A 25346-nucleotide genomic window follows, 5' to 3' on the forward strand; every position below is an offset into this window, starting at 1 on the left:
AATTTTTACAGACTTGTATTTCAACTCATTGATCCAAGTCTCAGCTGAACAAACAATGGTGCATCCATTGTCACACAAAATAGATTCCAGCAATTCAATTTTACCTGTCAATGATCTTATATTCATAGACATGATCCTAGCATTTTCACACATTGTCATTGTGGTTGTTTTTAATAATATTGCTTTTTCCTATTTCATGGTCATTTCTGATTTGCGCAGGAAGTGATGGTTGCTATGAGATGCACTCAGTAGTGGCTCCAAGATTCTTCTCCCTTTCAGTTTGTATCATTCTACAAATGCCGGCTTCAATATGTTAGCTCCCTCTTTATTGAAATGCACACCGTCCCAGTCAAGGTGTTGCCTTTTCAGTTCATAAGTGTAGTCCAAGAAGTTATAATTTTCAGCTGATCTGCCATGAAATGAAGCACCATGTTTGTTTCCTCAATAATCCTCATGTTGCATTCCTCTCTGTCGGGTATAGAGCAGACATACTACTTGGTGCCCAGAAATTTCCTCTGGTTTGCTTCGATGGTGAGCCACAATGGTCTCATGACATGGTTAGGTGTTCACACAGTTCTCATATTACTTGTACCAATATTCATAATTACCTTGTCTGGCAGGACAGTCTGTGTTTTAAGGTATGCATCTAATACTCATGTCCTGTATTCCACCACCAGGGAGTTTTTCGACTGCAGTCCTACATTCCTCATCCTTGCTCAGTGCCAGATTCACTTTCCTCAACAAAGAGTCTCCAATAATAAGTACACTGTCTCTCTCATCTGTGTGTGTGGTTTGGTGCACCTCCAACAGCGTCTGTGGTTGATTTCTGGATCTGGGCTGGTGGGTTGACTTCATCACCTATACGGCACTCTAATCAGTCTCAGTCTGTCTGAGGGTGTTTCTCCGGACTGTCTCAAAGTGTCTAAAACGGTGCCAGTTTTCAAGAAGGGCTATCCTGATGATATTGGTAATTTTCGTCCAGCCTCCATTGTGCCAACACTTGATGAGAAGATCATTGAGACTGCCATGTTGAGAGAGATAACCAAGTTCCTCAGATGCAAAATCTGCTTGGAGACATGCAGCACGGATTCAGAAGGGGGAGGTCGATCTCATCAGCTGTGATTAGTCTTGTAAAGAGGATTAACAATGCTTTTGAAGAACAGGGATCAATTGACCTTGTTCTATGTGACTTATCAAAGGCATTCGACTGTGTCTCCCATGAAGTCCGGCTCAGGAAGTTAAAAAGGTATGGTTTTCAGGACAGAGCATGGGGTATGGTTGCTGAATATCTTGGTAACAGACAGCAGATCGTATCCATCATGGGTGCAACTTCAGGAAGAGCAGGAGTACCACACGAAGTACCCCAGGGCTCAGTGCTTGAACCACTATTATTCCTGATCATGATGAATGACCTGTATCTGCAGAGCTCCTCCTTTTGGGGATGAAACAACCATCTTGGGACAGGGAAAGGGGCCAGAGGAAGCTAAGCTGAAGGCTAACAACCTTTTTGAAGAGGCAAAGAGTTGGTTTTGCACAAATAAGCTCAAGTTGAATGAAAGCAAAACCTAATAGATGCTGTGTACTGTGTACACTGGCCAGAACAGCGGTTGTCAGTGCTGCTCCTGTCACTTTGCTTGGTTTCAGCAAGGACACCAAATTGTCACGGGAACCTTACATCATCAGAGTCGGTGGAAAACTTTATAGAGTGGTCTATCTTATCCGTTAAATGAGAGGACTTCTGAGTGCCCATGTACTGCTGATGCTGTTTCATGCTGTGTTCAGCTGACATATCGAGTATGGAATACTTGTGTGGGGTCATTCTGCTCATGCTAAGGACATTTTCCTGCTTCAAAAAAAGTCACTTCGTGTGATGACTTATAGCAAGTTTCTTGCTCACTGCAAGACCATATTTCAATTCAATATCTGGGCATCCATAGGCAACTGTGTACGGACTTTACATACTAGCATCACTCTTGCATGTCAAAAAACACCAGTTCATGTTCTCAAGAAGAGAGGAAGTACACACCTACAAAACACTCGGGGAAGGACCAACTTGGATGTTCCATGCCGTCGACTGTCTAAGATCAGGGATTGTTTTCCAGTGCTGGCAATCAAGATGTTTAACTACCGGCCACACTCAGTGAAGGGGCGCTCACTATCACGTTCAAGAACACCCTATGAAGGTGGCTCATTGGAAGGAGCTTTTATTCTATAGAGAAAAAAATTTCTCAGCTGTAGAATCAACTTCTTCCTTTCAAGGGAAGATGTTGTGTAGTAGCCATCACATTTTCTGGACCCACCTATGACGCAATCAATCTAGTCCTGATGATCAAAGATCATTGACCGAACGTAGTAAAAGGTCTATGTTTTAACTCGATTTGCTTTTGTCTCTGTATGTAACGCGATTACGGCCAAACGCGTTGATAGAATTCAATGAAATTTGGCAGGAATATTCCTTTTTCAACTGCGCGTTGATGATGTATATACACAAGGTTTTTTGAAATTTTTCATTTTAAGGATAATATGAAAAGAAAGGAAATTCCTCTATACTCTGATATCAAAGTGGATGATACATATATATATATATATCATCCACTTTGAAGATAGGATCAATCAGACTATGGAATTATCCATAATCAATCATCTGACATGTGGATTATTCATTACATGCATTACACAGATGTCTGGCTGTGTCAATTCCTTTAAGGGAGGGTTTCAATATTTTTTATGATGCATGCCCATCAGTATCAATATTTTCACATTTTAGAAACAAATAATGATTGAAAATAAAATAAAAATTGATTAAATGAATTGAATAATGCTGAAGAAATTATAATATTCTTGATTGAAAAAATTAATTTCAAAATTCGGTAGTTGAGAAATATTTTTATTTAGATGGAAAGATTATTACGAAACTGGATAAATCATGATATGGGATACTAATTCAAATGTGAAAGTGAGTTTCTGATCTTGGAGAAAACAAATGACAGTTTTTAAGAACATCCTATCAAGGTTGTTAGGTCATGTCAGAGGCCCTGAAATTGATCAGTTGCAACCTGAAAACTTTTACACCAGACCTGAGCCAGCCAGGTCACACGATATTATTATTAGAGTAAATTATGATGAAACTATGAATTGTGATTCAACTGAATCAACTAGAACAGGTGACATCAGATACTTGTGAATGAGAAAACTGTGTGAGGTCTACTGTTCACAGAACTACTAGTGTCATGTAAATAAGTGGGTTCAATTTATAATAATACCCAAATTGAACAAGGAATGTAACAAATCTATTGATATTATAGTTTTCACTTGAAGTACAACTTTAAAGCTTTCTACTCTTGATTCAAGAAATTTCGGCTCCTCGAAATGTCATATGTCTAAACAGGAAACACTGAGAAGACAGTCTTTGAAAAGACCCAAATCTTGTGTTGACCAGTCTTCGACCATTAATATAATATTATATTAATTATATTATATTACATTATAATATTAATGGTCGAAGTGAGCAGTGAACTCTATACTAACAGTATATAGTACATTTCTATAACTGTTAGTATACAGTTCAGTGGTGTTGACACGTCGGCTGAGCTTAGACCAGTTATAGAATAGACACGGCCAATTGTATATTCATACTAAAAGTCGATGAAGCCAACATCTACTGCCAAATTCGCCCACCTTGACGTCACAGCAGTGACGTCACGCATCGTATAGACATTGTTGTTAAACATAACTTGTTTTCCATAGCAGATTATCATTTATTTATGTAATTATTATTTATGGAAATGGTAGTCTCCTGCGCAGCATATAATTATATTGCACTGAAATTTTTAGGAAAAAAAGTGGAATATCTTTTCATATGTAAGTTGAAATTTATACACATAAATATTGTAAGTTGTAACTGTTATATTATCCTCGGTTATGATGTAAGTGAACTCATTGCAGCATGACAATAAATTAGTTTTGTAGGCTACCGTACCTTATTATTTTCAAAACACATTATAACTTTGAAGTCGATATCACATAACACATTATAAATTAACATTATATCGTTTTTGCTCGTAGCTAGAAATAACCTAAAAATCTGGTGTGGTACACTCACACAACTTTCCTTGCTCATTGAACTATAAGCCTCATTCTTAAACGAGATTGATTTAGGGGAATAACATAATGACGATTGGCGGCAACATATTTGAAACTACGATCAGACTTCTGTATAATATGTGTATAGTTGTTTTCAGAGTACTTTTTCCTTTGTGTAAATTGTGAAATTCGATATTTTTTAAAAGTCGTCATAACAGCTGTTCTTCATATGAAATATCTCGACTATGTGTTCTTTTATGAACTGCTCTACCTACCTACCTCATGCACGAGAAGGAAGTTACAAAGTCCATTTCTCAAGGATGGTGGACCCCCATCAGTTTCCCAGGAAAAAGACTCATGCCAGTTGATAGAGCTAATAAATAACTATACAGGGTATGAATTTGAAGAAAATCGTTAGAGCCATTTTTGAGAAAATCGTGAAAACATGGTTTTTCAGTCTTATCCGCCATTTTTCTCATGAATATTATGGAGCTTCTGAAATTTTCCCAGAAATGAGACTCATGCCATTGATAGGGCTTATGATAGTTATCAATGGTATAAATTTGAAGACAATCGTTAGAGCCGTTTTGAGAAAACAGGTTTTTTTAGTAATTTTCTCCATTTTTTCCGCCATCTTGAATTGAATTTATTGAATTCTTTATTGTCGTTCCTCATGGTATAAGGACCTTAAGTTTAAATTTTAAGTCAATCGGTTAATTAGGATCCTTTCTCAAGGATGGGTGGACCCCCCATTAGTTCTCTCAGAAAGGAGACTCATTCCATTAATAGAGCCGATAAATAACTATACAGGGTATGAATTTGAAAAAAATCGATCAAGTCATTTTGAGAAAATCGTGAAACACATGTTTTTTTAGTGATTATCCGCCATTTTTCTCAATATATTACGGAGCTCCTGAAATTTTCCCAGAATGAGACTCATGACAGTTGATAGGGCTGATAAATAGCTATCCATGGTATGAATTTGAAGAAAATCGTTAGAGCCGTTTCCGAGAAAACCGTGAAAAACATGGTTTTTTAGTGATTATCCACCATTTTTCTCAATAATATTACGGAGCTCCTGAAATTTTCCCAGAAATGAGACTCATGTCAGTTGATAGGGCTTATGAATATTCATGGTATGAATTTTAAGAAAATCGTTCGAGCCGTTTTCAAGAAAACCGTGAAAAACATGGTTTTTTAGTGATTATCCTCAATTTTTCTCAATAATATTACGGAGCTCCTGGAACTTTCCCAAAAATGAGACTTATGTCAGTTGATAGGGCTTATAAATAGCTATCCATGGTATAAATTTGGAGAAATTCGTTGGAGCCGTTTTCGAGAAAACCGTGAAACACATGGTTTTTTAGTGATTATCCATCATTTTTCTCAATAATATTACGGAGCTCCTGAAATTTTCCTAGAAATGAGACTCATGTCAGTTGATAGGGCTTATGAATAGCTATCCATGGTATAATTTGAAGAAAATCGTTGGAGCCATTTTCGAGAAAAACGTGAAAAACATGGTTTTTTAGTAATTATCCGCCATTTTTTCCGCCATCTTGAATTGAATTTTATTGAATTTCTTATTGTCGGGTCCTCATGGTATAAGGACCTTAAGTTTAAAATTTCAAGTCAATCGGTTAATTAGGAATGGAGTTATCGTGTTCACAGACATACACACACACACACACATACACACACACACACATACACACACACAGACCAATACCCAAAAATCATGTTTTTGGAGTCAGAGGATCTTGAAACGTATAGAAAACTTGAAATTGTGGTACCTTAATTTTTTTTGGAAAGCAATACTTTCCTTACCTATGGTAATAGGGCAAAGAAAGTAAAACACCATGAATCTGAAATAGACACAATCTGGAAGTTTTCAATACGATGCGTGACGTCACTGTTGTGACGTCAAGTTGGGCGAATTTGGCAGTAGATTTTGGCTTCAGAGGCTAGACTTCCCACGTGTCTATTCTATAACTGGTCTATGGCTGGAGGTCATGGCAGGGGTCACCGGCATCACCGGGTTACATTCATTTTGTCCAAATTACAAATGTGCTATAAACAGTTGATAGAATAGCTTTTTGCAATTTTTGTTCATTACTTAAAATTATCGGTCCAATTTCGACGATATCAACATTTGAAATTTGAAAGAAAAACAATAACTCTAACTATAAATAATGGTACCTTCCAAGTAGAAGGTTATGTCATGTTGAATCAATTTTTCAATTACATACAAAATGAAAACTAGCCGACCTGAACTCCAACCCGGGTCACCGACCCCATTATCTTTTCAACTTTCATGAAAGCGACGTTCATTTTTGTGTTGATGTTGTTACTGTTTTATTTAACCTCAAACTGTTTGTAGGTTGAAGTTGATTATTAAGAATATACTTTTAAATGATTAGTTATCACATTTCCTAGATCTTAACAGTTTAAATTTTTTAATAAACTACATAATTGTTATAAAATAATAGTTCTCTGGTTGAAAGCAATTCAAATTTATGTTAACTGATTTAGTTATGACTTTCAATCAACATTTACAGGAAATAATTATTACAAATGAAACCTCTGATTAGATTATAATGATTATATTCATACTTCATGTTTGAAAAACGGTCAAAGTTTATATTATTATATGATATAACTTGTTTTACATGGTAATAAAAATCAAATTGTATTTGTGTGTGATTCATGAGACGCACTTTCATTCATTGAACACTTTTTCTTAATAAACATTTCTAGAATTCTCTACTGATAACCATTGAAAGCAAGTTTAAATAGAAAATAAGGTGAGTAAAATATTGCTCTAGAGTTTTGCTAAATAATACTTCTTATAGGCTACTAAATAAGTTTGTAATAAGCATTATAATGAGAAAAAAGGATTGTCATAGTGATTTCAAGATTGTCAAAAAGTAACATTATAAATACATTACTTTGTATTTCTCATAAAGATAAATTATGCTCACTACTAAAATTATCAGTATTTTTCTAGTTTCAGTTATTAGTTAACTTGTTTAATTGTTCTTTTATTCTCTTGTTTTTACTAGCCTATCAATGCAAAAATTCGATAGCCTAGTATCAATATTTTAATAACTATAATACTGGTACACTTAATGTAGAGTAGGCCAATCCCCCAACTTTTCTCTAACCTAGAATACTGACAAGTTTTCATAAGAGTAATCTTAATTCTCCTTAGAGTCAATCATGCAAATTCTCCAATCTTCGTGTAAATTACTTACGGCTATTAATGCCGAAAAGTTAAGAGTTTCAGTCATTTACTCCACTTTTCTGGTCCTACATCACTCCTGAATTCGATTTTTTTGCAGTATTTATAATTTTGCTGCTGAAATAATGGTTACCCTTCCAAGAATCGCAGTGGTTGGAAGTGGACCAGCAGGATTCTATGTTACTCAACAGATTTTGAAGGTTAGTTAACATTTTTCATAATATTCAACAACGTAGTTTATATATTGAGAATACATGATTTATTCTTCATGCAATCCCTCACAACTTTTAAAAATTTGGGGGATAGAGTAGTGTAATAATGCCGCATCTACATGTTGGCCCAACGAAGGCCAATTTCGGCCAGCGCCAATGTGTGGATGGGCTATTTGCCAGCGCTGGCCTTCACTGGCCTCCATTTACCCACGTTGAATTACCAGGCTGAGCCAGCTTACTGTGCCAGATACTGGGCCAACATAAGGCTCATATCACATTCGGCCAGCAGTGGGTCTCCACAGAGCAAACATTGCCGTATGTAAAGCACGCTGGGAAACCAAGATTGGCTGCTGGGTTGCCGACTTGAGCAAGACAGCAGCCGGCTGCTAGAATCTAGTGTTTCAGCTGTTGACCTAGTGTAACGACGTAATAAGAATGCCCAGCGATTTACTCGGACTCTTGGCGACCTACGAGCCTAAATGGAGCTAGGATTTCAGTGGGACTCAAAAACTTAGTGGATGGTGACGCTAATGTAATGAACCCAATGAGACTAGTATCATATTCGAACATCAGGCTGGGATACAAGTAGGACACCAAGTGCTCGAGCGAGTCGCTGGGCATTACATTAGGGACACAAGATTTTGGCAACCGGCTGGTGTCTCACTGGTGACCCAACCTGGTGTCTTAATTGGTTTTAGATATAACGAACGCATCGTGACTTGCTCGGATAATTGGTATCCAACTGATGAAATATGCGTATTTTTCACCTATTGTATATGTGTGATGGTTACTTGACGCTTCGAAAGTAGGTAGTATTCCCTTGTGCAGGTCCACTGTCCTGCCATTCCTGGCTCCGTCTACAAGGTATCTTATAGAAATCAAAATCTTCCGGTGATCACAACTGGTTATTGATGTAATTCATTAAACAATGTAACGACATTGACATTGTTTATATTTTGTGATTGAAATCCATCGATAAATAGTAGTTGTCAACCAGAAGCTTATCTCAAATCTTTCAACCTTTTTTCAGCGTAGCAAAGAAGCAAAAGTCGATTTATACGACAGACTACCTGTGCCTTTTGGTTTGGTGAGATACGGAGTTGCCCCAGACCATCAAGACGTCAAAAACTGTATAAATCAGTTCACCAAAACTGCTAAAAATCCAAACGTGCGATTCATCGGAAACGTTCAGTTGGGAAGAGACGTAAGTCTCAAACAGTTGAAAGATGCTTATCATTCTGTTGTTCTGGTAAGTAATAAACTACTTTGTTCAAATATTCTAATTTATTAGAACAAAACTTGACTGGAAGATCCAAAAAGAATAATGTTAATTAAACATTAACATTTAAAAATTGAGGTTCTTACCACAATAATAGTAGAAAGATTAATTCTTATATATAGAAAGAATAGATAGGCCATTAACAAGCTTTTATGCATAAGCAGGATTGATTTTTTTCAATTAAATGAACATCTATTCAATTTGCGGAACATTAATTATTATAACGATTTAGGGCAATCATCCTTCAATTGAACTGTATTCGCAGGGCTTGATACGAGAATTAGAAATAGAAAAAAAAGATAGGCCCAATCAAGATTCTTGATAATTGCAATGCTTAATAATATTGTAAATCAAATCCTGATTAGGGCTGGTGCATTGAATGTTTCAAAATGATCCAATTGAAAAAACTTATTCAATTATTTGTTTGCACTAAGTTAATTTATCATATTGAATGAAGTCATCATTGATTTAATTCATTAATTAAAAAATGAATAACTCTATTTTTAAAAACAAAACTAACTATAGTAGTATTTTTTCCATTACATTTTCTAATATTCAACCTTTCTTTATTTCTACACTACCATATTTATTGCAGTATTTTAAAATTGTTTAGTCAGAATTGAATATTCTTTGCTAGACTATATTATTTACTATTATCTAACAAGAAATTTTCTTATCATTATTATATGTAAGGAGTTTTCTCTACAGCTTTACGAATGCGTGTCAAAGGTTAAATCACGGATCTAGTGCACTGAATGGACTTATGGTGATTACGTTAGTTAGGTCACTTTCTCCCAAATCATCTGGATGTATAATTTCTACCATTTGGATGTATAATTTTAGATGATATTACTCTACTCATAACATTTTATCAAATTTTGGGCTACTCTTGAAATAATCTGGACATTAGAATACACTTGAAGATCCATATGGAATTTTTGACCTTTTCTCCTCTTCTAATAATTTGTACTGTACAAAATATTTTATTCCTGTTTATGATAGGAAGACTCCGAGCTCCAATTTACCTCAGTCACTGCTTTATTGAAATTGAGAGACTTCAGGTTTTGCGACCATCAATTTTCAGTTCATTTACACATAATTGATTATGTAACAGGTGAAACTAGCTCCTTATCATCCCAATGAATCAGTGGCCATGATAAATTACTCTAGTATTTCTTTTAGTAGTATAGTAGTATTTATGGAACCGATTTCGTCCGAACTAGCATCGGCCGAAAACTACCGAACTCTTCCGAACAATCCCCCAACAAAGAAAGCTTTAGATGTTCGTCCTTTGCAACAGGTTCATACGTCCGTGCACGGCCGTCTCCGGCAGATCAAGTTTTCGATCCGAATTGAATGGATTTTCGTGCTCTATCCGGCCGAAGTCGAGCTGAGACAACATCATCCTAACCTCAAATTGTTTCACAGTCTTGTCTGTTTTTGTTTTTTGAACTTGTTCTGTTTTATAAAGTTTTAACTATGGACAATGAAAGCTGATAAGTTTGGTTCAAGAGCATGTGCCTTTTGGTTGGTGAGATACGGAGTTGCCCCAGACCATCAAGACGTCAAAAACTGTATAAATCAGTTCACCAAAACTGCCAAAAATCCAAATGTGCGATTCATCGGAAACGTTCAGTTGGGAAGAGACGTAAGTCTCAAACAGTTGAAAGATGCTTATCATTCGTTGTTCTGGTAAGTAAATACTACTTTGTTCAAATATTCTAATTAATTAGAACAAAACTTGACTGGAAGATCCGAAAAGAATAATGTTAATTAAACATTAACATTTAAAAATTGAGGTTCTTACCACAATAATAGTAGAAAGATTAATTCTTATAATATAGAAAGAATAGGTAGGCCATTAACAAGCTTTTATGCATACTAGGATTGTTTTTTTTTTTCAATTAAATGAACATCTATTCAATTTGCGGAACATTAATTATTATTATAATGATTTAGGGCAGTCATCCTTTAATTGAATTGTATTCGCAGCCTTGATAAGAGAATTTAATCTAGAAATAGAAAAATAAATAGGCCCAATCAAGATTCTTGATAATTGCAATGCTTAATAATTGTAAATCAAATACTGATTAGGGCTGGTGCATTGAATGTTTCAAAATGATCCAATTGAACAAAGTTATTCAATTATTGTCTGCACTAAGTTAATTTATTATGAATGAAGTCATCATTGATTTTATTCATTAATTAAAAAATGAATAACTCTATTTTTAAAAACAAAAACTAACTAGTAGTATTTTTTCTTCCATTACATTTTCTAATATCAACCTTTATTATTCCTACACTACCATATCATTGCAGTGTTTTAAAATTGTTTAGTCAGAATTGATATTCTTTGCTAGACTATATTAGTTACTATATCTAACAGCAATTTTCTTATCATTATTATACGTAAGAAGTTTTCTCTACAGCTTTACGAATGCGTGTCAAAGGTTAAATCACGGATCTAGTGCACTGAATGGATTATGGCGATTACGTTAGTTAGGCCACTTCCTCCCAAATCATTTGGATGTATAATTTCTACCATTTATTTGGATGTATAATTTTAGATGACATCACTCTACTCATAACATTTTACCAAATTTTTGGCTACTCTTGAAATAATCTGGACATTAGAATACACTTGAAGATCCATATGGAATTTTTGACCTTTCTCCTCTTCTAATAATTTGTACAGTACAAAATATTTTATTCCTGTTTATGATAGGAAGACTCCGAGCTCCAATTTACCTCAGCCACTTTATTAAGAGAAATTAAGAGACTTCAGGTTTTGCGAACATCAATTTTCAGTTCATTTACACATAATTTATTATGTAACAGGTGAAACTAGCTCCTTATCATCCCAATGAATAAAAGATAAATACTCTAGTATTTATTTTATTAGTATTTATGTTACAGTTGTTTGAGTGAGTCGTTGTCAGGTGCCGCGGCTGATCACATCCGACCAAAACTTGTTCCATCCTAACTCCTCAACAGTCCACTGATTTCCAGTTTTGAATGGTCAGTCATACATCTAAATATAATCTGGTGCCATAACTCAGCTTATTTGCGTCTACAGAGTTGGAATTGAACAAGTTGTGGTTTGATGACAGCAGACACATCACCCGTCATCGACTTACCCAAACGACTGACACATGAATACTGCGCGTCCAAAATGGCTGAAATTTCAGTGAGCAATCACGAAAATATGACCAAAGAAATACACTAAATCTTGTTCACGACAGCTGTTATCTTTATTATTTGGTCGGAAACTTTTTTAAACTGCCCTCGTATTGAAGTTTTTATATTTTTCGTTGCATATTGATGCTATTAATTGAAATCTTTCCAAACTTCCCCTGATATATGTATCACCAAAAGGTTTTGGTGTAAGCGAAGATGATAATGTGGTAGATCTCCATATCGAATGAATGACTCGATGAATTTGTCATAACTACTGGCATTAAGTTAATAAGAAACTAGTTTCGCTTGTTATACCATTATTTCTTATGTGTAAATAAACTGGAGATTAATGTTGATTAAATCTAACGTCTCATATTTGTTCATGAGAGTTGTTATCTCCATGATTAGGTCGGAAACTTTTCAAACTGCCCCTGATGTTTCTCTATTTTTCGTTGTAGAAAAGATTTGGTGATGGTGTACTTCGCCCGTTTCCATTTCCATCTTTTGCATGGACTCCTGCTTTGGGGGCATGCAGCGAGCTGCAAGAGTATGCTGATGCTCCAGAAGAAAGCACCTCGAGTGATCAACTCAGTGGGGCATTGTGAGCAATGTAGGCCAACCTTTGTTGAGTTGGGCATCCTTACTGTCTTCAACCAATATATACTGTCCAGTCTGCTGCATGTCAAGAACACGGAGGACAGCCATATGCTGAGAGCTGATCTTCATACACATATCACAAAGAGGAGACTTGAAATTGACTTGCCACGCTACACAACTAACAAGAGAAAGGACTCCTTCCCTACCTTTGCATTGCGCCTATACTGTTAGTGTGAAGAACCTGCAGGGTATTGCTTTTAGAAACCGAGTTGAGATCTGGCTGGAAAGAAATTCATTTATCTCAGTGAAGGAATATTTTGATGCGCACAAGGACAGTATAGTTTGACCTGTCATCCTGCTTTTTTGACGCCATCAACCAGTAAACTGGTCATGGATGTGGAAGGAAGAATTAAGATACGTTTTCAATTTTGCATTGATTTTTAACTTGTTTTGCAGGCTTACGGAGCTGACAGTGATAAGGAATTTTGGCATACCCGGTGAGAGTTTGCGGAACGTGATATCGGCCAGATCGTTTGTTGGCTGGTACAATGGCCTGCCGGAAGACCAGGGACTTGTGCCTGACCTGAGCTGTGAGGATGTAGTCGTGCTCGGACAGGGGAATGTTGCCATCGATGTGTCTCGTGTTCTGCTCAAATCAGTTGATGTACTCAAGGTTAGTAGGCCCTAATTTAAAAGTTCTATCTGATAAGAAAATACATATTTCACTATGAAATACAATGTGAAATGCAATTGAATATTTTCTACAATAAAATTAATAAAAATGTGAATATAAAGCATTATGATGAACGTCATCATTATTTTTAGTTTCTTTGTGCTGTAAATTCGTGAATTGTTTTAGTGAGGTCCACGTTATAATGGCAGTGAAAAAAAATAGAAAATCGTTATCAAGTCTCTCCATTTGCCACTGAGTGTACAAGCTGTTACTCAATTAATCCCATTAAATTTGATCTAATAATAATCATTTCTTCGATAAAAAAAATCAATTTAATGTCAATTAATCAAGAATATATTTTTTCATTATTTGATTCAAAATTTTGCTTCCATAACTGAGATCAGATTTGATTTTTATACAACCTGAGATGGCGGCTAATTTAAAATCTGTGTGGTACACTCACACAACTTTCCTTGCTCATTGAACTATAAGCCTCATTATCAAACGAGAATAATTTAGGGGAATAACATAATGACGATTGGCGGCAACATATTTGCAACTACGATCAGACTACTGTATAATTATGTGTATATACAATTGTTTTCAGAGTACTTTTTCCTTTATGTAATTGTGAAATCGATGATTTTTTTGAAATTCGTCAAAACAGCTGTTCTACAGATGAAATATCTTGACTATGACTGTGTTCTTTTTTATAACTGCTCTACCTACCGTAACCACGGTTTATGGAAGAAGAAAAAGTAAAAACCGTGTACGTACCTATCTCATGTACGAGGAGGAGGTTACAAAGTCCATTTCTCAAGGATGGGTGGACCCCCCATTAGTACCGGAAAAAGACTCATGTCAGTTGATAGAGCTAATAAATAACTTTACAGGGTATGGATTTGAAAAAATCGTTAGAGCCGTTTTGAGAAAATCGTGAAAAACATGGTTTTTTAGTCATAATCCGCCATTTTTCTCAAGAATATTACGGAGCTCCTGGAATTTTCCCAGAAATGAGACTCATGTCAGTTGATAGGGCTTATAAATAGCTATCCATGGTAAAAATTGAAGAAAATCGTTAGAGCCGTTTTCGAGAAAACCGTGAAAAACATGGTTTTTTAGTCATTATCCGCCATTTTTCTCAAGAATATTACGGAGCTCCTGAATTTTCCCAGAAATAAGACTCATGCCAGTTGATAGGGCTTATAAATAGCTATCCATGGTAAAAATTGAAGAAGATCGTTAGAGCCGTTTTCGAGAAAACCGTGAAAAACATGGTTTTTTAGTCATTATCCGCCATTTTTCTCAAGAATATTACGGAGCTCCTGGAATTTTTCCAGAAATAAGACTCATGCCAGTTGATAGGGCTTAGAATAGCTATCCATGGTATAAATTTGAAGAGAATCGTTGGAGCCGTTTTCGAGAAAACCGTGAAAAACATGGTTTTTTAGTCATAATCCGCCATTTTTCTCAAGAATATTACGGAGCTCCTGAAATTTTCCCTGAAATGAGACTTATGCCAGTTGATAGGGCTTATAAAAAGCTATCCATGATATAAATTTGAAGAAAATCGTTAGAGCCATTTTCGAGAAAAACGTGATAAACATGGTTTTTTAGTAATTATCCGCCATTTTTTCCGCCATCTTGAATTGAATTTTATTGAATTTCTTATTGTCGGTCCTCATGGTATAAGGACCTAAGTTTAAAATTTCAAGTCGATCGTTAATTAGGAATGGAGTTATCGTGTTCACAGACATACACACACACACACACATACACACACACACACACACACACACATACACACACACACACACAGACTAATACCCAAAAATCATGTTTTTGAACTCAGGGACCTTGAAACGTATAGAAAACTTGAAACTAGGGTACCTTAATTTTTTTTGGAAAGCAATACTTTCCTTACCTATGGTAGTAGGGCAAGGAAAGTAAAATCTGGTGTTGTACACTCACACAACTTTCCTTGCTCATTGAACTATAAGCCTCATTCTTAAACGAGAATGATTTAGGGGAATAACATAATGACGATTGGCGGCAACATATTTGAAACTACGATCAGACTTCTGTATAATTATGTGTATAGTTGTTTTCAGAGTACTTTTTCTTTTGTGTAAATATTGTGAAATTCGATATTTCTTAAAAGTCGTCAAAACAGCTGTTCTACAGATGAAATATCTCGACTATGTGTTCTTTTTATGAACTGATCTTCATACACATATCATAAAAAGGATACTTGAAATTGACTTGCCACGCTACACAACTTACAAGAGAAAGGACTCCTTTCCTACCTTTGCACTGCGCCTATACTGTTAATGTGAAGAACCTGCAGGGTATTGCTTTTAGAAACCGAGTTGAGATCTGGCTGGAAAGAAATTTATTCTACTCAGTGAAGGAATATTTTGATGCGCCCAAGGACAGTATTGTTGACCTGCTATCCTGCTTTTTTGACGCCATCAACCAGTAAACTGGTCATGGATGTAGAAGGAAGAATTAGGATGCGTTTTCAAATTTGCATTGATTTTCAACTTGTTTTGCAGGCTTACGGAGCTGACAGTGATAAGGAATTTGGCATACCCGGTGAGAGTTTGCGGAACGTGATATCGGCCAGATCGTTTGTTGGTTGGTACAATGGCCTGCCGGAAGACCAGGGACTTGTGCCTGACCTGAGCTGTGAGGATGTAGTCGTGCTCGGACAGGGGAATGTTGCCATCGATGTGTCTCGTGTTCTGCTCAAATCAGTTGATGTACTCAAGGTTAGTAGGCGCCTAATTTAAAAGTTCTATCTGATAAGAAAATACATATTTTACTATGAAATACATGTGAAATGCAATTGAATATTGTCTACAATAATATTAATAAAAATGTGAATATAAAGCATTATGATGAACGTCATCATTATTTTCAGTTTCTTTGTGCTGTAAATTCGCGAATTGTTATAGTGAGGTCCACGTTATAATGGCAGTGAAAAAATAGAAAAACGTTGCCAAGTCTCTCCATTTTGCCACTGAGTGTACACAGCTGTTACTCAATTCATCCCATTAAATTTGATCTAATAATTAATCATTTCTTTGATAAAAAAATCAATTTAATGTCAAATTAATCATGAATATATATTTTTTCATTATTTGATTCAACAATTTGCTTCCATAACTGAGATCAGATTTTATTTTCATACAAACCTGAAATGGCGGCTAATTTAAAAAGCTGTGATACACCAATCTGATTTCAAAACAACAGAAATTAAGTTATTTGTAGGTATTCTATTTCAATTTATTTTAAAAATAATAGAAAAATAGAAATCCTATCTAAAATAAGTAAATTTAATGGAAATAATTCTGAAATAACCTTTCAATATTATTTATACCGGTACGAGTAGGTCTAACTATACGTGTTGGCTAACTGAAGCATGGATGAAGTCTAGGATGGTTAGTTATCAACTTTTAAAATCATTTCAGGTATTTTAATTTGTGTTTCCCATACGGTAATGTCTAAAAATTATTTCATTGTTTTAAAAATACATTTTAAATCAATTATACGACTTGTGCACTAAAGTATTTTGATAGAATAAAGAAAAAAAATGGAGGCTGAGAATTGTTTGTTTACTTTTGTACAGTCACTGACAAAAGTAAAAATAAAGCGTCCTGGCAAACAGACAACATTGCAAAGCTAAAGAGAGATAGCGCTATCTGTTTTGTTGTATGATAGAAAAGGACAGCAACAGTATTGTCAATCCCACACTGCCATTATAATGTGAACCTATAGTAATTTTCAATTGGTTATTCATATTTTAAACGCAAATTATGTTATTTTTATACCGAGATGAATCTATATTCGAGAATAGCGAGGGTGTCCTTGAACTATTTTGTTGGCAACATGTCTTTTCAATGCAAAATGTATTATTCACTCACGTTTCATTGTAGCATTTGTACAGTATCAAATACTACCAATTAGGAGTACTCTAAGAATAAGTCTCTTCAAATACTGTTTGTATTCTGGTATTGTATATAATTTTAAACTACAGTATAGTGAGGTCCATGTTATAATGGCAGTATTCGATCAACATTGGTGTTGCTATCCTTGTCTATCATTCGACAAAACAGATATCGCTACCCTTCTTTCGCAACGTTGCCAAATCCGTTTTCACAATGTAGCCGTATAATAATTAAGGTAGACTATCGGTAACGCTGTTCTCCTAATAACGTTCTCCTAATCGGATAACGCTGTTATCCACTGCCATTATAACGTGGACCTCGCTATAGTAATTTTCAATTGGTTATTCATATTTTAAACGCAAATGATGTTATTTTTATACTGAGATGAATCTATATTCGAAAATAGCGAGGGTGTCCTTGAACTATTTTGTTGCAACATGTCTTTTCAATGCAAAATGTATTATTCACTCACGTTTCATTGTAGCATTTGTACAGTATCAAATACTACCAATTAGGAGTACTCTAAGAATAAGTCTCTTCAAATACTGTTTGTATTCTGGTATTGTATATAATTTTAAACTATAGTGAGGTCCACGTTATAATGGCAGTATTCGATCAACATTGGTGTTGCTATCCTTGTCTATCATTCGACAAAACAGATATCGCTACCCTTCTTTCGCAACGTTGCCAAATCCGTTTTTACAATGTAGACGTATAATACATTAAGGTAGACTATCGGTAACGCTGTTCTCCTAATAACGTTCTCCTAATCGGATAACGCTGTTATCCACTGCCATTATAACGTGGACCTCACCAGAGGTATGTTATATTGGACGTGATTGGTGGTAGGCCATTCAGCTTGAATTTTCTACTCCTTCAAACCAAGTCCCAACCCTGCCTAATGAAGAATATTTCAATTTTCAACAACTCACCTACAGAAATAAATTCTATCAGAACACAATTCATTTACCTTTACTATGATAATAATAAGGATTGTATAATTTTATTTCTACAAAACCTTATTTTGTATAGTCAATAGAAATGTCAAAATTTGATGAAGATTTCAATAAGACTGATTATCATGCATGAGCTTTGTAACTTGATATTTGTGTAAATAATACCGTCCTTTCAGATCAAGATACCCTATACTATGAACAGATGCTATTATTTCATGTCATTTATTTATTTATTTATTAAGTGTATGGCAGATACACAACAAAGCCTATATAGCTCATGAGTCTCAAATGCCTAGATATACACTGTATATTTCCAAATTCTTTAAGATGTTATGTAGGAGAACAAAAGTCTGTCCGACCGCCATTATTCAAGTTACACATAATTAAGTTAAAAATCTTATTGCTGGAACAATTTTGAGGTTAAAGAAGGTTGAAACTCAATTTTCACAGAAATTTTTTTTCAAAATCATCTTCATCATTACAAATGTTCAAAATTGTAATTTATCACATAAAAACAATCCAAATATAGAATTTCTGTTTGAAATTTACACCCAAAAAATTGTATGCCATTATACTGTAGAATAGTTCTTTATCTCTGAAAAAAGTTGTTGATAAATTTACAAAAGTAAAATGTTTCAATAAAGTGTTATAATTATTAAAGTGTAGAGTTATACTCTTATAAAATCAATTGACATGTCATTGGTCACTATGACAGTTTTAAAAAATGAATTTGTGTCATTTACTTATCCACTGTCTGTTTTAGACGTCAGATATAACAGAAAACGCATTGGAAATACTTTCGAAAAGCCGAGTGAAACGGGTTCATCTGGTTGGACGAAGAGGTCCCCTGCAAGTAGCATTCACAATCAAAGAATTCAGGGAAATGGTGAAGTTGCCCAATGCCACTACTTTGTTCAGACCGGAGCAATTGGTGGGACTGGAAAGCGTCATCCCTAGTAGGTATAGATATCTATTATTGTTTTTTATTTTATCCTGATTGTTTTATGACTGACATTCTCATCGTTGGGAATGTATTATCATAGAGAAGAGATAGCGAAAGTATGTTATATCTCTGTATGTTATCATCTCATACTATCTCATCTTATGTTATATTTTCTCTATGGTATTATTCTGTTCATATGACGTAATGTGTCAAATTGAATTATCTACAGTATGGCATGAATATTCATTTATTTGTTGGTACAAATACAAATCATATTAATATGATCGGGAAAGAAAAACAGGCATAGCCCAAAACTATTCTATTCCCAAATTTTGATAAATAATAAAATGTTGATATTGTTGTCTAGTTGAATATTGCAATCAACATGTTGAAATTAAACTTAGTAGAAAATAGTCAAATTCAAAAAATATGATCCCTAATCAATGCAAGTAAAAAGTTAATCGTTGTACTAAAATTTAGTTGATTTGAATTTGGTTTGTATCATCCTTTTACTTGATATTGTTGACTCGTTCATCTTCAACTAAGTTACTCTGATGAACAATACAAATTTTGTTCTAGCTTTCGGCTATGAATTCTCTAAATGTTTTGATTAGTGATCAGCTTCGTCTTTACTGCATCCGAAAATGTGCTTTTATAAACAAACTCCATTATCTTGTTTAGCAAATTGAATTCGATGGCATAATATAATAAATTGATCATTTAAATTTATTTTAAAGCTCTTGAAATGGAAAATTGCTGTATTACTTATATTATAAAGTCTTATAATATGTCTTTGATTCATAGGTCTAAAACGTCAACGAGTCCGTTTAATGCAGCTGATAGCTGATACAGGCCGCAATAATTTGACTACAGTAGATTGTGACAAGCTTTTCAAAGTAATATTCTTAAGATCACCTCTTGAAATACTTGGCGATAGCTGTGTGTCTGGTGTCAAGCTCTCTGTCAACAAACTTGAAGGATCTGACATAAATGTAAGAAGGAATCTATCTTATTCACTTCCTATTCCAGCATTATGTTCAAAATTTGAATAGGCTCATTAGATTTGTAGGTTTCAAATAATTTAATAGAATTTATACTAGTAAGCCTGTAAACAGTAGACCTCGCGCAGCTACGAGTATAAACCAATTAGCATCCTCTAATACTGCCCATCAGAGTAAATTATGTCCTGTCCTCTCGTGTCGGCGAGATATCGGTGTGTAAACAACTAATGGCTGTTTGGGTTGTTGTATCGACAATGCTAATAATTTGTTGTAAACAATTATGCTACTATCATCAAAAGCTTACCGATTTGAAAGCAGAGAAAAGTCGGGAGAAAATACTATGCTAGTTCGAGTAATCAATTGCATGCAATTGATACTCCACACGACAGCTGATTTTTTACCAAGTTACATTGAGATATCAATTGCATTGCATGCAGTTAATAATCCACTCAACAGCTGATTAATGATGAATAGTGTTCTATAGGCTGATTTTTACGGTAATATTGGCGTTCGAAGGAGACTCCTTTTCCTTTTGTATTATCCTTAAAATTCAAAATTTCAAAAAACCTTTTTTATACGTCGACGCGAAATTTAAAAAGGAATATACCTGTCGAATATTACGGAATTCTATTCGCCGTAAATGCGGAAAATATAAACATGCTAATAATTTGTTGTAAACAATTATGCTACTATCATCAAAAGCTTACAGATTTGAAAGAATATTACGGAATTCTATTCGCCGTAAATGCGGAAAATATAAACATGCTAATAATTTGTTGTAAACAATTATGCTACTATCATCAAAAGCTTACAGATTTGAAAGCAGAGAAAAGTCGGGAGAAAATACTATGCTAGTTCGAGTAATCAATTGCATGCAATTGATACTCCACACGACAGCTGATTTTTTACCAAGTTACATTGAGATATTAATATTGAATGCGCCATTGCATGCAATCAATAATCCACTCGACAGCTGATTTATGATGAATAATTCTAAAGTCAGATTTTTACGGTAATGTTGGCGTTCCAAGGAGAATCCTTTTCCTCTCGAATTATCCTTAAAATACAAATTTTGTATAAACTTCGACGCGAAATTCAAAAAGAAAAATAGCTTACCTGTAAAATTCCATGAAAATCTATTGCTGCGTTTCGCCGTAAATGCCGAACATATAAATATAAAGCGAAATGCAAAACCGTCTACTTGAATCTGAGACCTCACTTCGCTCGGTCAATTATGAGAATGCAAAAAAAATTATCAACCACCATTACACACAGTTTAGACTTAGAGGTTATGTAGAAATACTCAACTGATCATTTCTACCTAAAACCTCTAGCCTATCTATTCTAAATAATTAAGGTTCAAAGCAGTTTTAGGCAAATGCCTGTTATTTTTGCCTTTGCCAGAAGTGTATGTAGGCTATTGTACATCAATAAATGAATTACCAATTATTCCAGCCTTCTTCACTATGATTGAAATTTAGAATCGCAAATCCCCTACCTTTGATATGAGTGTTGTTGGTTTATTCTAGAGTCAACACGCTGTTCCAACTGGTGAATATGAAAGTATAAACTGTGGAATGGTTTTGCGTAGTATTGGATACCGTAGTCGACAAGTTGATGAATCTGTTCCTTTCGATACAAAAAATTGTGTAGCTTTACAGCAACCAGGTTAGTATTTCTTCATTTTTCCGCTTTAATTTTATTTTATTTGTCGATTTTTGTAAAACTTGTTGAAAATTCCATTTTTTTATAATAATTGAAACTCTTCAATTGTCTTCCGGGGATTTTTTTATTCCTATAATTTATTGCTGCCCATTTTTTCGCAGGATTGTATTGTGCTGGATGGCTTGCAAATGGTCCGACCGGTGTTATACTAACAACTATGGCCGAGTCATTTCTCGTTGGAGAGAAGGTTGCCAACGACATTAACGAGAAAATAATTGATACAAGCCAGAGTAAACCTGGTTCAGAATTGATATTACAATCCCTCCATGAGACAGGTGAGAATGTGAACATATTAAATTTTAGAAAACTAATCCGAAAATGAAAGAACAAAAGTATTACACATAAATATGTTTTAAATTTGTCTCGATATGGAATAAAACAGTGAAAACAACAAAACTATTGAATGTTGTGTCTTTCCGTCTTCGCAATTCGATTTTAACATTGAGGCACAAATACCTGTATAATTTGCATTAATGGAATAACATTGAGATACGAATAACATTGATCGTATAATCTTAACTTAATTGAGATTCAACAGGAATTTCGGGATTTGAAACTTTATACAGCAATATTCTTGAATACGAAAATAATATGTGTTTTTATAGTTGTTGATAAATATTCAGATTCATTATTATTTGCATTCACTTTATATGAATTTCGTATACATTGTGAAATAAATTATTAATTAGAATGAAGTAGCCCATATAAGTGAAGTGATTTTATTGATGAAATATTTTAAAGTTACCAAAAATATATATATTTGATATCCATACAAATTTTCTAAGTCGCTTATCTGTAGTATTCCTGTAGTGTGCTAATGAAAAAATAATTTTTAGTTGGAAATTAAATTAATATACGTTAGTTGATACTGACGTATGCAGCATACTGAGGCGATTTGAAATCTGTTCTGCAGTCCTAGAAAACCGACAGAAAACAAATTGTAATATTGGTACACCTTTGTAACATCTTTGTAACTTGTTTTTTGTTCAATAAATAGATAAAAATATATTGGTTTGAAACAACATCAAGTAACTTAATAATAGCAATTTTTTTTCCTTTTTTGAAACTAAACCGATTCTTTATTGATACATCAATTTTATTTTAATTGTCAAATTTTGTTCATGAATATTTTATTCATCCTGTTATATTTTCGAATTTCAAAGATGTTTTGTTTTTAGCATTAATGCTTGATGCATTATTATCATAATATTGTAATATTGGTACACCTTTGTAACATCTTTGTAACTTGTTTTTTGTTCAATAAATAGATAAAAATATATTGGTTTGAAACAACATCAAGTAACTTAATAATAGCAAATTTTTTTCCTTTTTTGAAACTAAACCGATTCTTTATTGATACATCAATTTTATTTTAATTGTCAAATTTTGTTCATGAATATTTTATTCATCCTGTTATATTTTCGAATTTCAAAGATGTTTTGTTTTTAGCATTAATGCTTGATGCATTATTATCATATATCATATGAATATTTTATTCATCCTGTTATATTTTCAAATTTCAAAGATGTTTTGTTTTTAGCATTAATGCTTGATGCATTATTATCAGTTCAGTAACTATAATCATCTATTTGTAATTAGATTCAACGCCCTAGTCTTCAATTATATAATCATTCAATCACTTACAAAACATACAGAAAGAAGAAACATGCTCTTGATTCAAAACCATTTCCTTTCAATTTTTTATTAATTCTATTTTATAGGATATAGTAGTTTCCAGAGTATTTTTCCAAATACACCATGTTTAGGTTGTATTTCCAGGTCAATAATGATTTATGATACAATGTATGTTCAATGTAGAATTGATATATTTAATGTGTTATTTCCAGGAGTACAAACAACGGATTTCAGCGATTGGGAGAAAATTGATACAGTAGAGAAAGAGAGAGGATCAAAGGTTGGAAAACCGAGAGAGAAAGTAACAAGTGTTCAGGAAATGTTAGACATTGTTTCATGATTTTCAGTAGGAACACTAGCATACTTTTTATGCATAAAATTCCATATACTTTATTGTTTACAAATATGACAGACAGTACTTATGACAGACAAGATCCAATTCGTTTTCCCAAGGTTTATTCGGGGGAATAAGTTATCAAGGAAGCTACTTGCTTTTGCTGTAGCTTGGCTTTAGAATGACGTACTTTATTCAAGTTATGTATTAGATAGAATTATTGATGAATTTACACTTCTTTATTTGCAAACAAGGTGTTATTAACAAACTGATTATTAAAGTATAAGAGCAGTCAGTTTTAAAAGTTTATCATGTCATCATCCCTGATGATAAATAGTTCATATAGTTTAGGTTGTTGAGATGAAAAATAATTTTATTTTTGTTTGTTATTTTATCAATTTTTTATATTTTAGGATATCCAAATATCTTGATATTGTTGAAAGTATACTCATTTTTTATATATGCTTTGGAAAGAAATAATATTATACTATTTAGAAACAAGTCTAAAAAATATTTTGAGGAATACTTGAATACCTTGCTTCATTCATCCTAATCTCTTTTAGATACGGTATTATAAAACTCTAAACTTGTCCTAAACTCTTTCTCTCTATACTCCTATAAAGCTTCTTTTGAAAAATCGTAGGTTTGGGCTCTTTAATAAATTCCAAAATTGAATAAGGTATGCTACATGCTTGCAGGTTTGCTAGATTGTATTCTGCAATGTTCAAAGAGTATTTTTCTATATAAAAAATAAATATTTCCCTCCAATTTAATAAAGATATATTTCTTTGAAAATAAGCAACCACGGGTTAAAGTGACTTTGTCTAACTTTGAAAAATATATGGATTTTATCCTTAGATGAAAAATAATATTTCAAACTCAACTCCCGGTTGCACGTACGGCTATTAAATTAAACCTAGGTTTAATAACTTGATGTATCGGCAAGATAAATAGATCGTGACAATATAGGCTAACGGTATGAATGCCATGAGAGCAATATCATTATTATTATTCGGTTGATAATGCGATGACGTCATTCAACCACGGTTTAATTTGATTGACTTACGTGCGACCGGGTTGAAATAATTTAAAATTGACTTGATATTAATCATATTGAACCCAATTCTGTTTTATAGATTGAAGGCGACTATGAAAATAAATAATTCGTAAATGTAAATTACAGTTTACGATTTTAAAGAAAATTCTGCATTTCACTGCATGAAAAGAAAATGGGCTAACTGGTGACTCAGATTTGAACGAAGTTACATCTTCAGGTAAACTATAAAATGTTGCAATTTTCATTCTTCAATAATTATTATGCCAGGAACAATGAAACATTTTTTTCCAAAATTGTCTACAACATTCAAGTGCAATGAATTTTTACAATTTTTCTACGTTATCATGAGTAGTCAAGTAGGCCTACTGTAAGCGTTTGTAATCTTCGAAAGCAATTTACAGAATTTAATGATTGAACTTCAGAGTATTCATAGTAAGTACTGATTTTGTAAAAATATAGGTTCCGCGTGTTGGGGGGGGGTGA

General features: G+C 33.9%; 1 protein-coding gene across 2 annotated transcripts; it reads left to right on the forward strand.

The window, feature by feature from the left end:
* Window positions 1-6124: 6124 nt before the first annotated feature.
* Window positions 6125-24307, forward strand: LOC111054427 (NADPH:adrenodoxin oxidoreductase, mitochondrial). Of its 2 annotated transcripts, XM_039432193.1 has the most exons (9): window positions 6125-6887; window positions 7425-7524; window positions 8567-8785; window positions 15818-16033; window positions 18932-19124; window positions 19916-20103; window positions 21642-21780; window positions 21939-22112; window positions 23685-24307. In XM_039432193.1, exons 2-9 carry the CDS (start codon window positions 7450-7452, stop codon window positions 23810-23812), a joined length of 1332 nt encoding a protein of 443 aa, XP_039288127.1. In that variant the 5' UTR covers window positions 6125-6887; window positions 7425-7449; the 3' UTR covers window positions 23813-24307. The 2 variants fall into 2 exon arrangements, with proteins under 2 accessions (XP_039288127.1, XP_039288128.1); XM_039432194.1 differs by lacking the exons at window positions 6125-6887; window positions 7425-7524; window positions 8567-8785; window positions 15818-16033 and adding an exon at window positions 12969-13262.
* The last annotated feature ends 1039 nt before the right edge of the window (window positions 24308-25346 follow it).

Source organism: Nilaparvata lugens, chromosome 7, assembly GCF_014356525.2.
Source record: "Nilaparvata lugens isolate BPH chromosome 7, ASM1435652v1, whole genome shotgun sequence".
Lineage (NCBI taxonomy): Eukaryota > Metazoa > Arthropoda > Insecta > Hemiptera > Delphacidae > Nilaparvata > Nilaparvata lugens.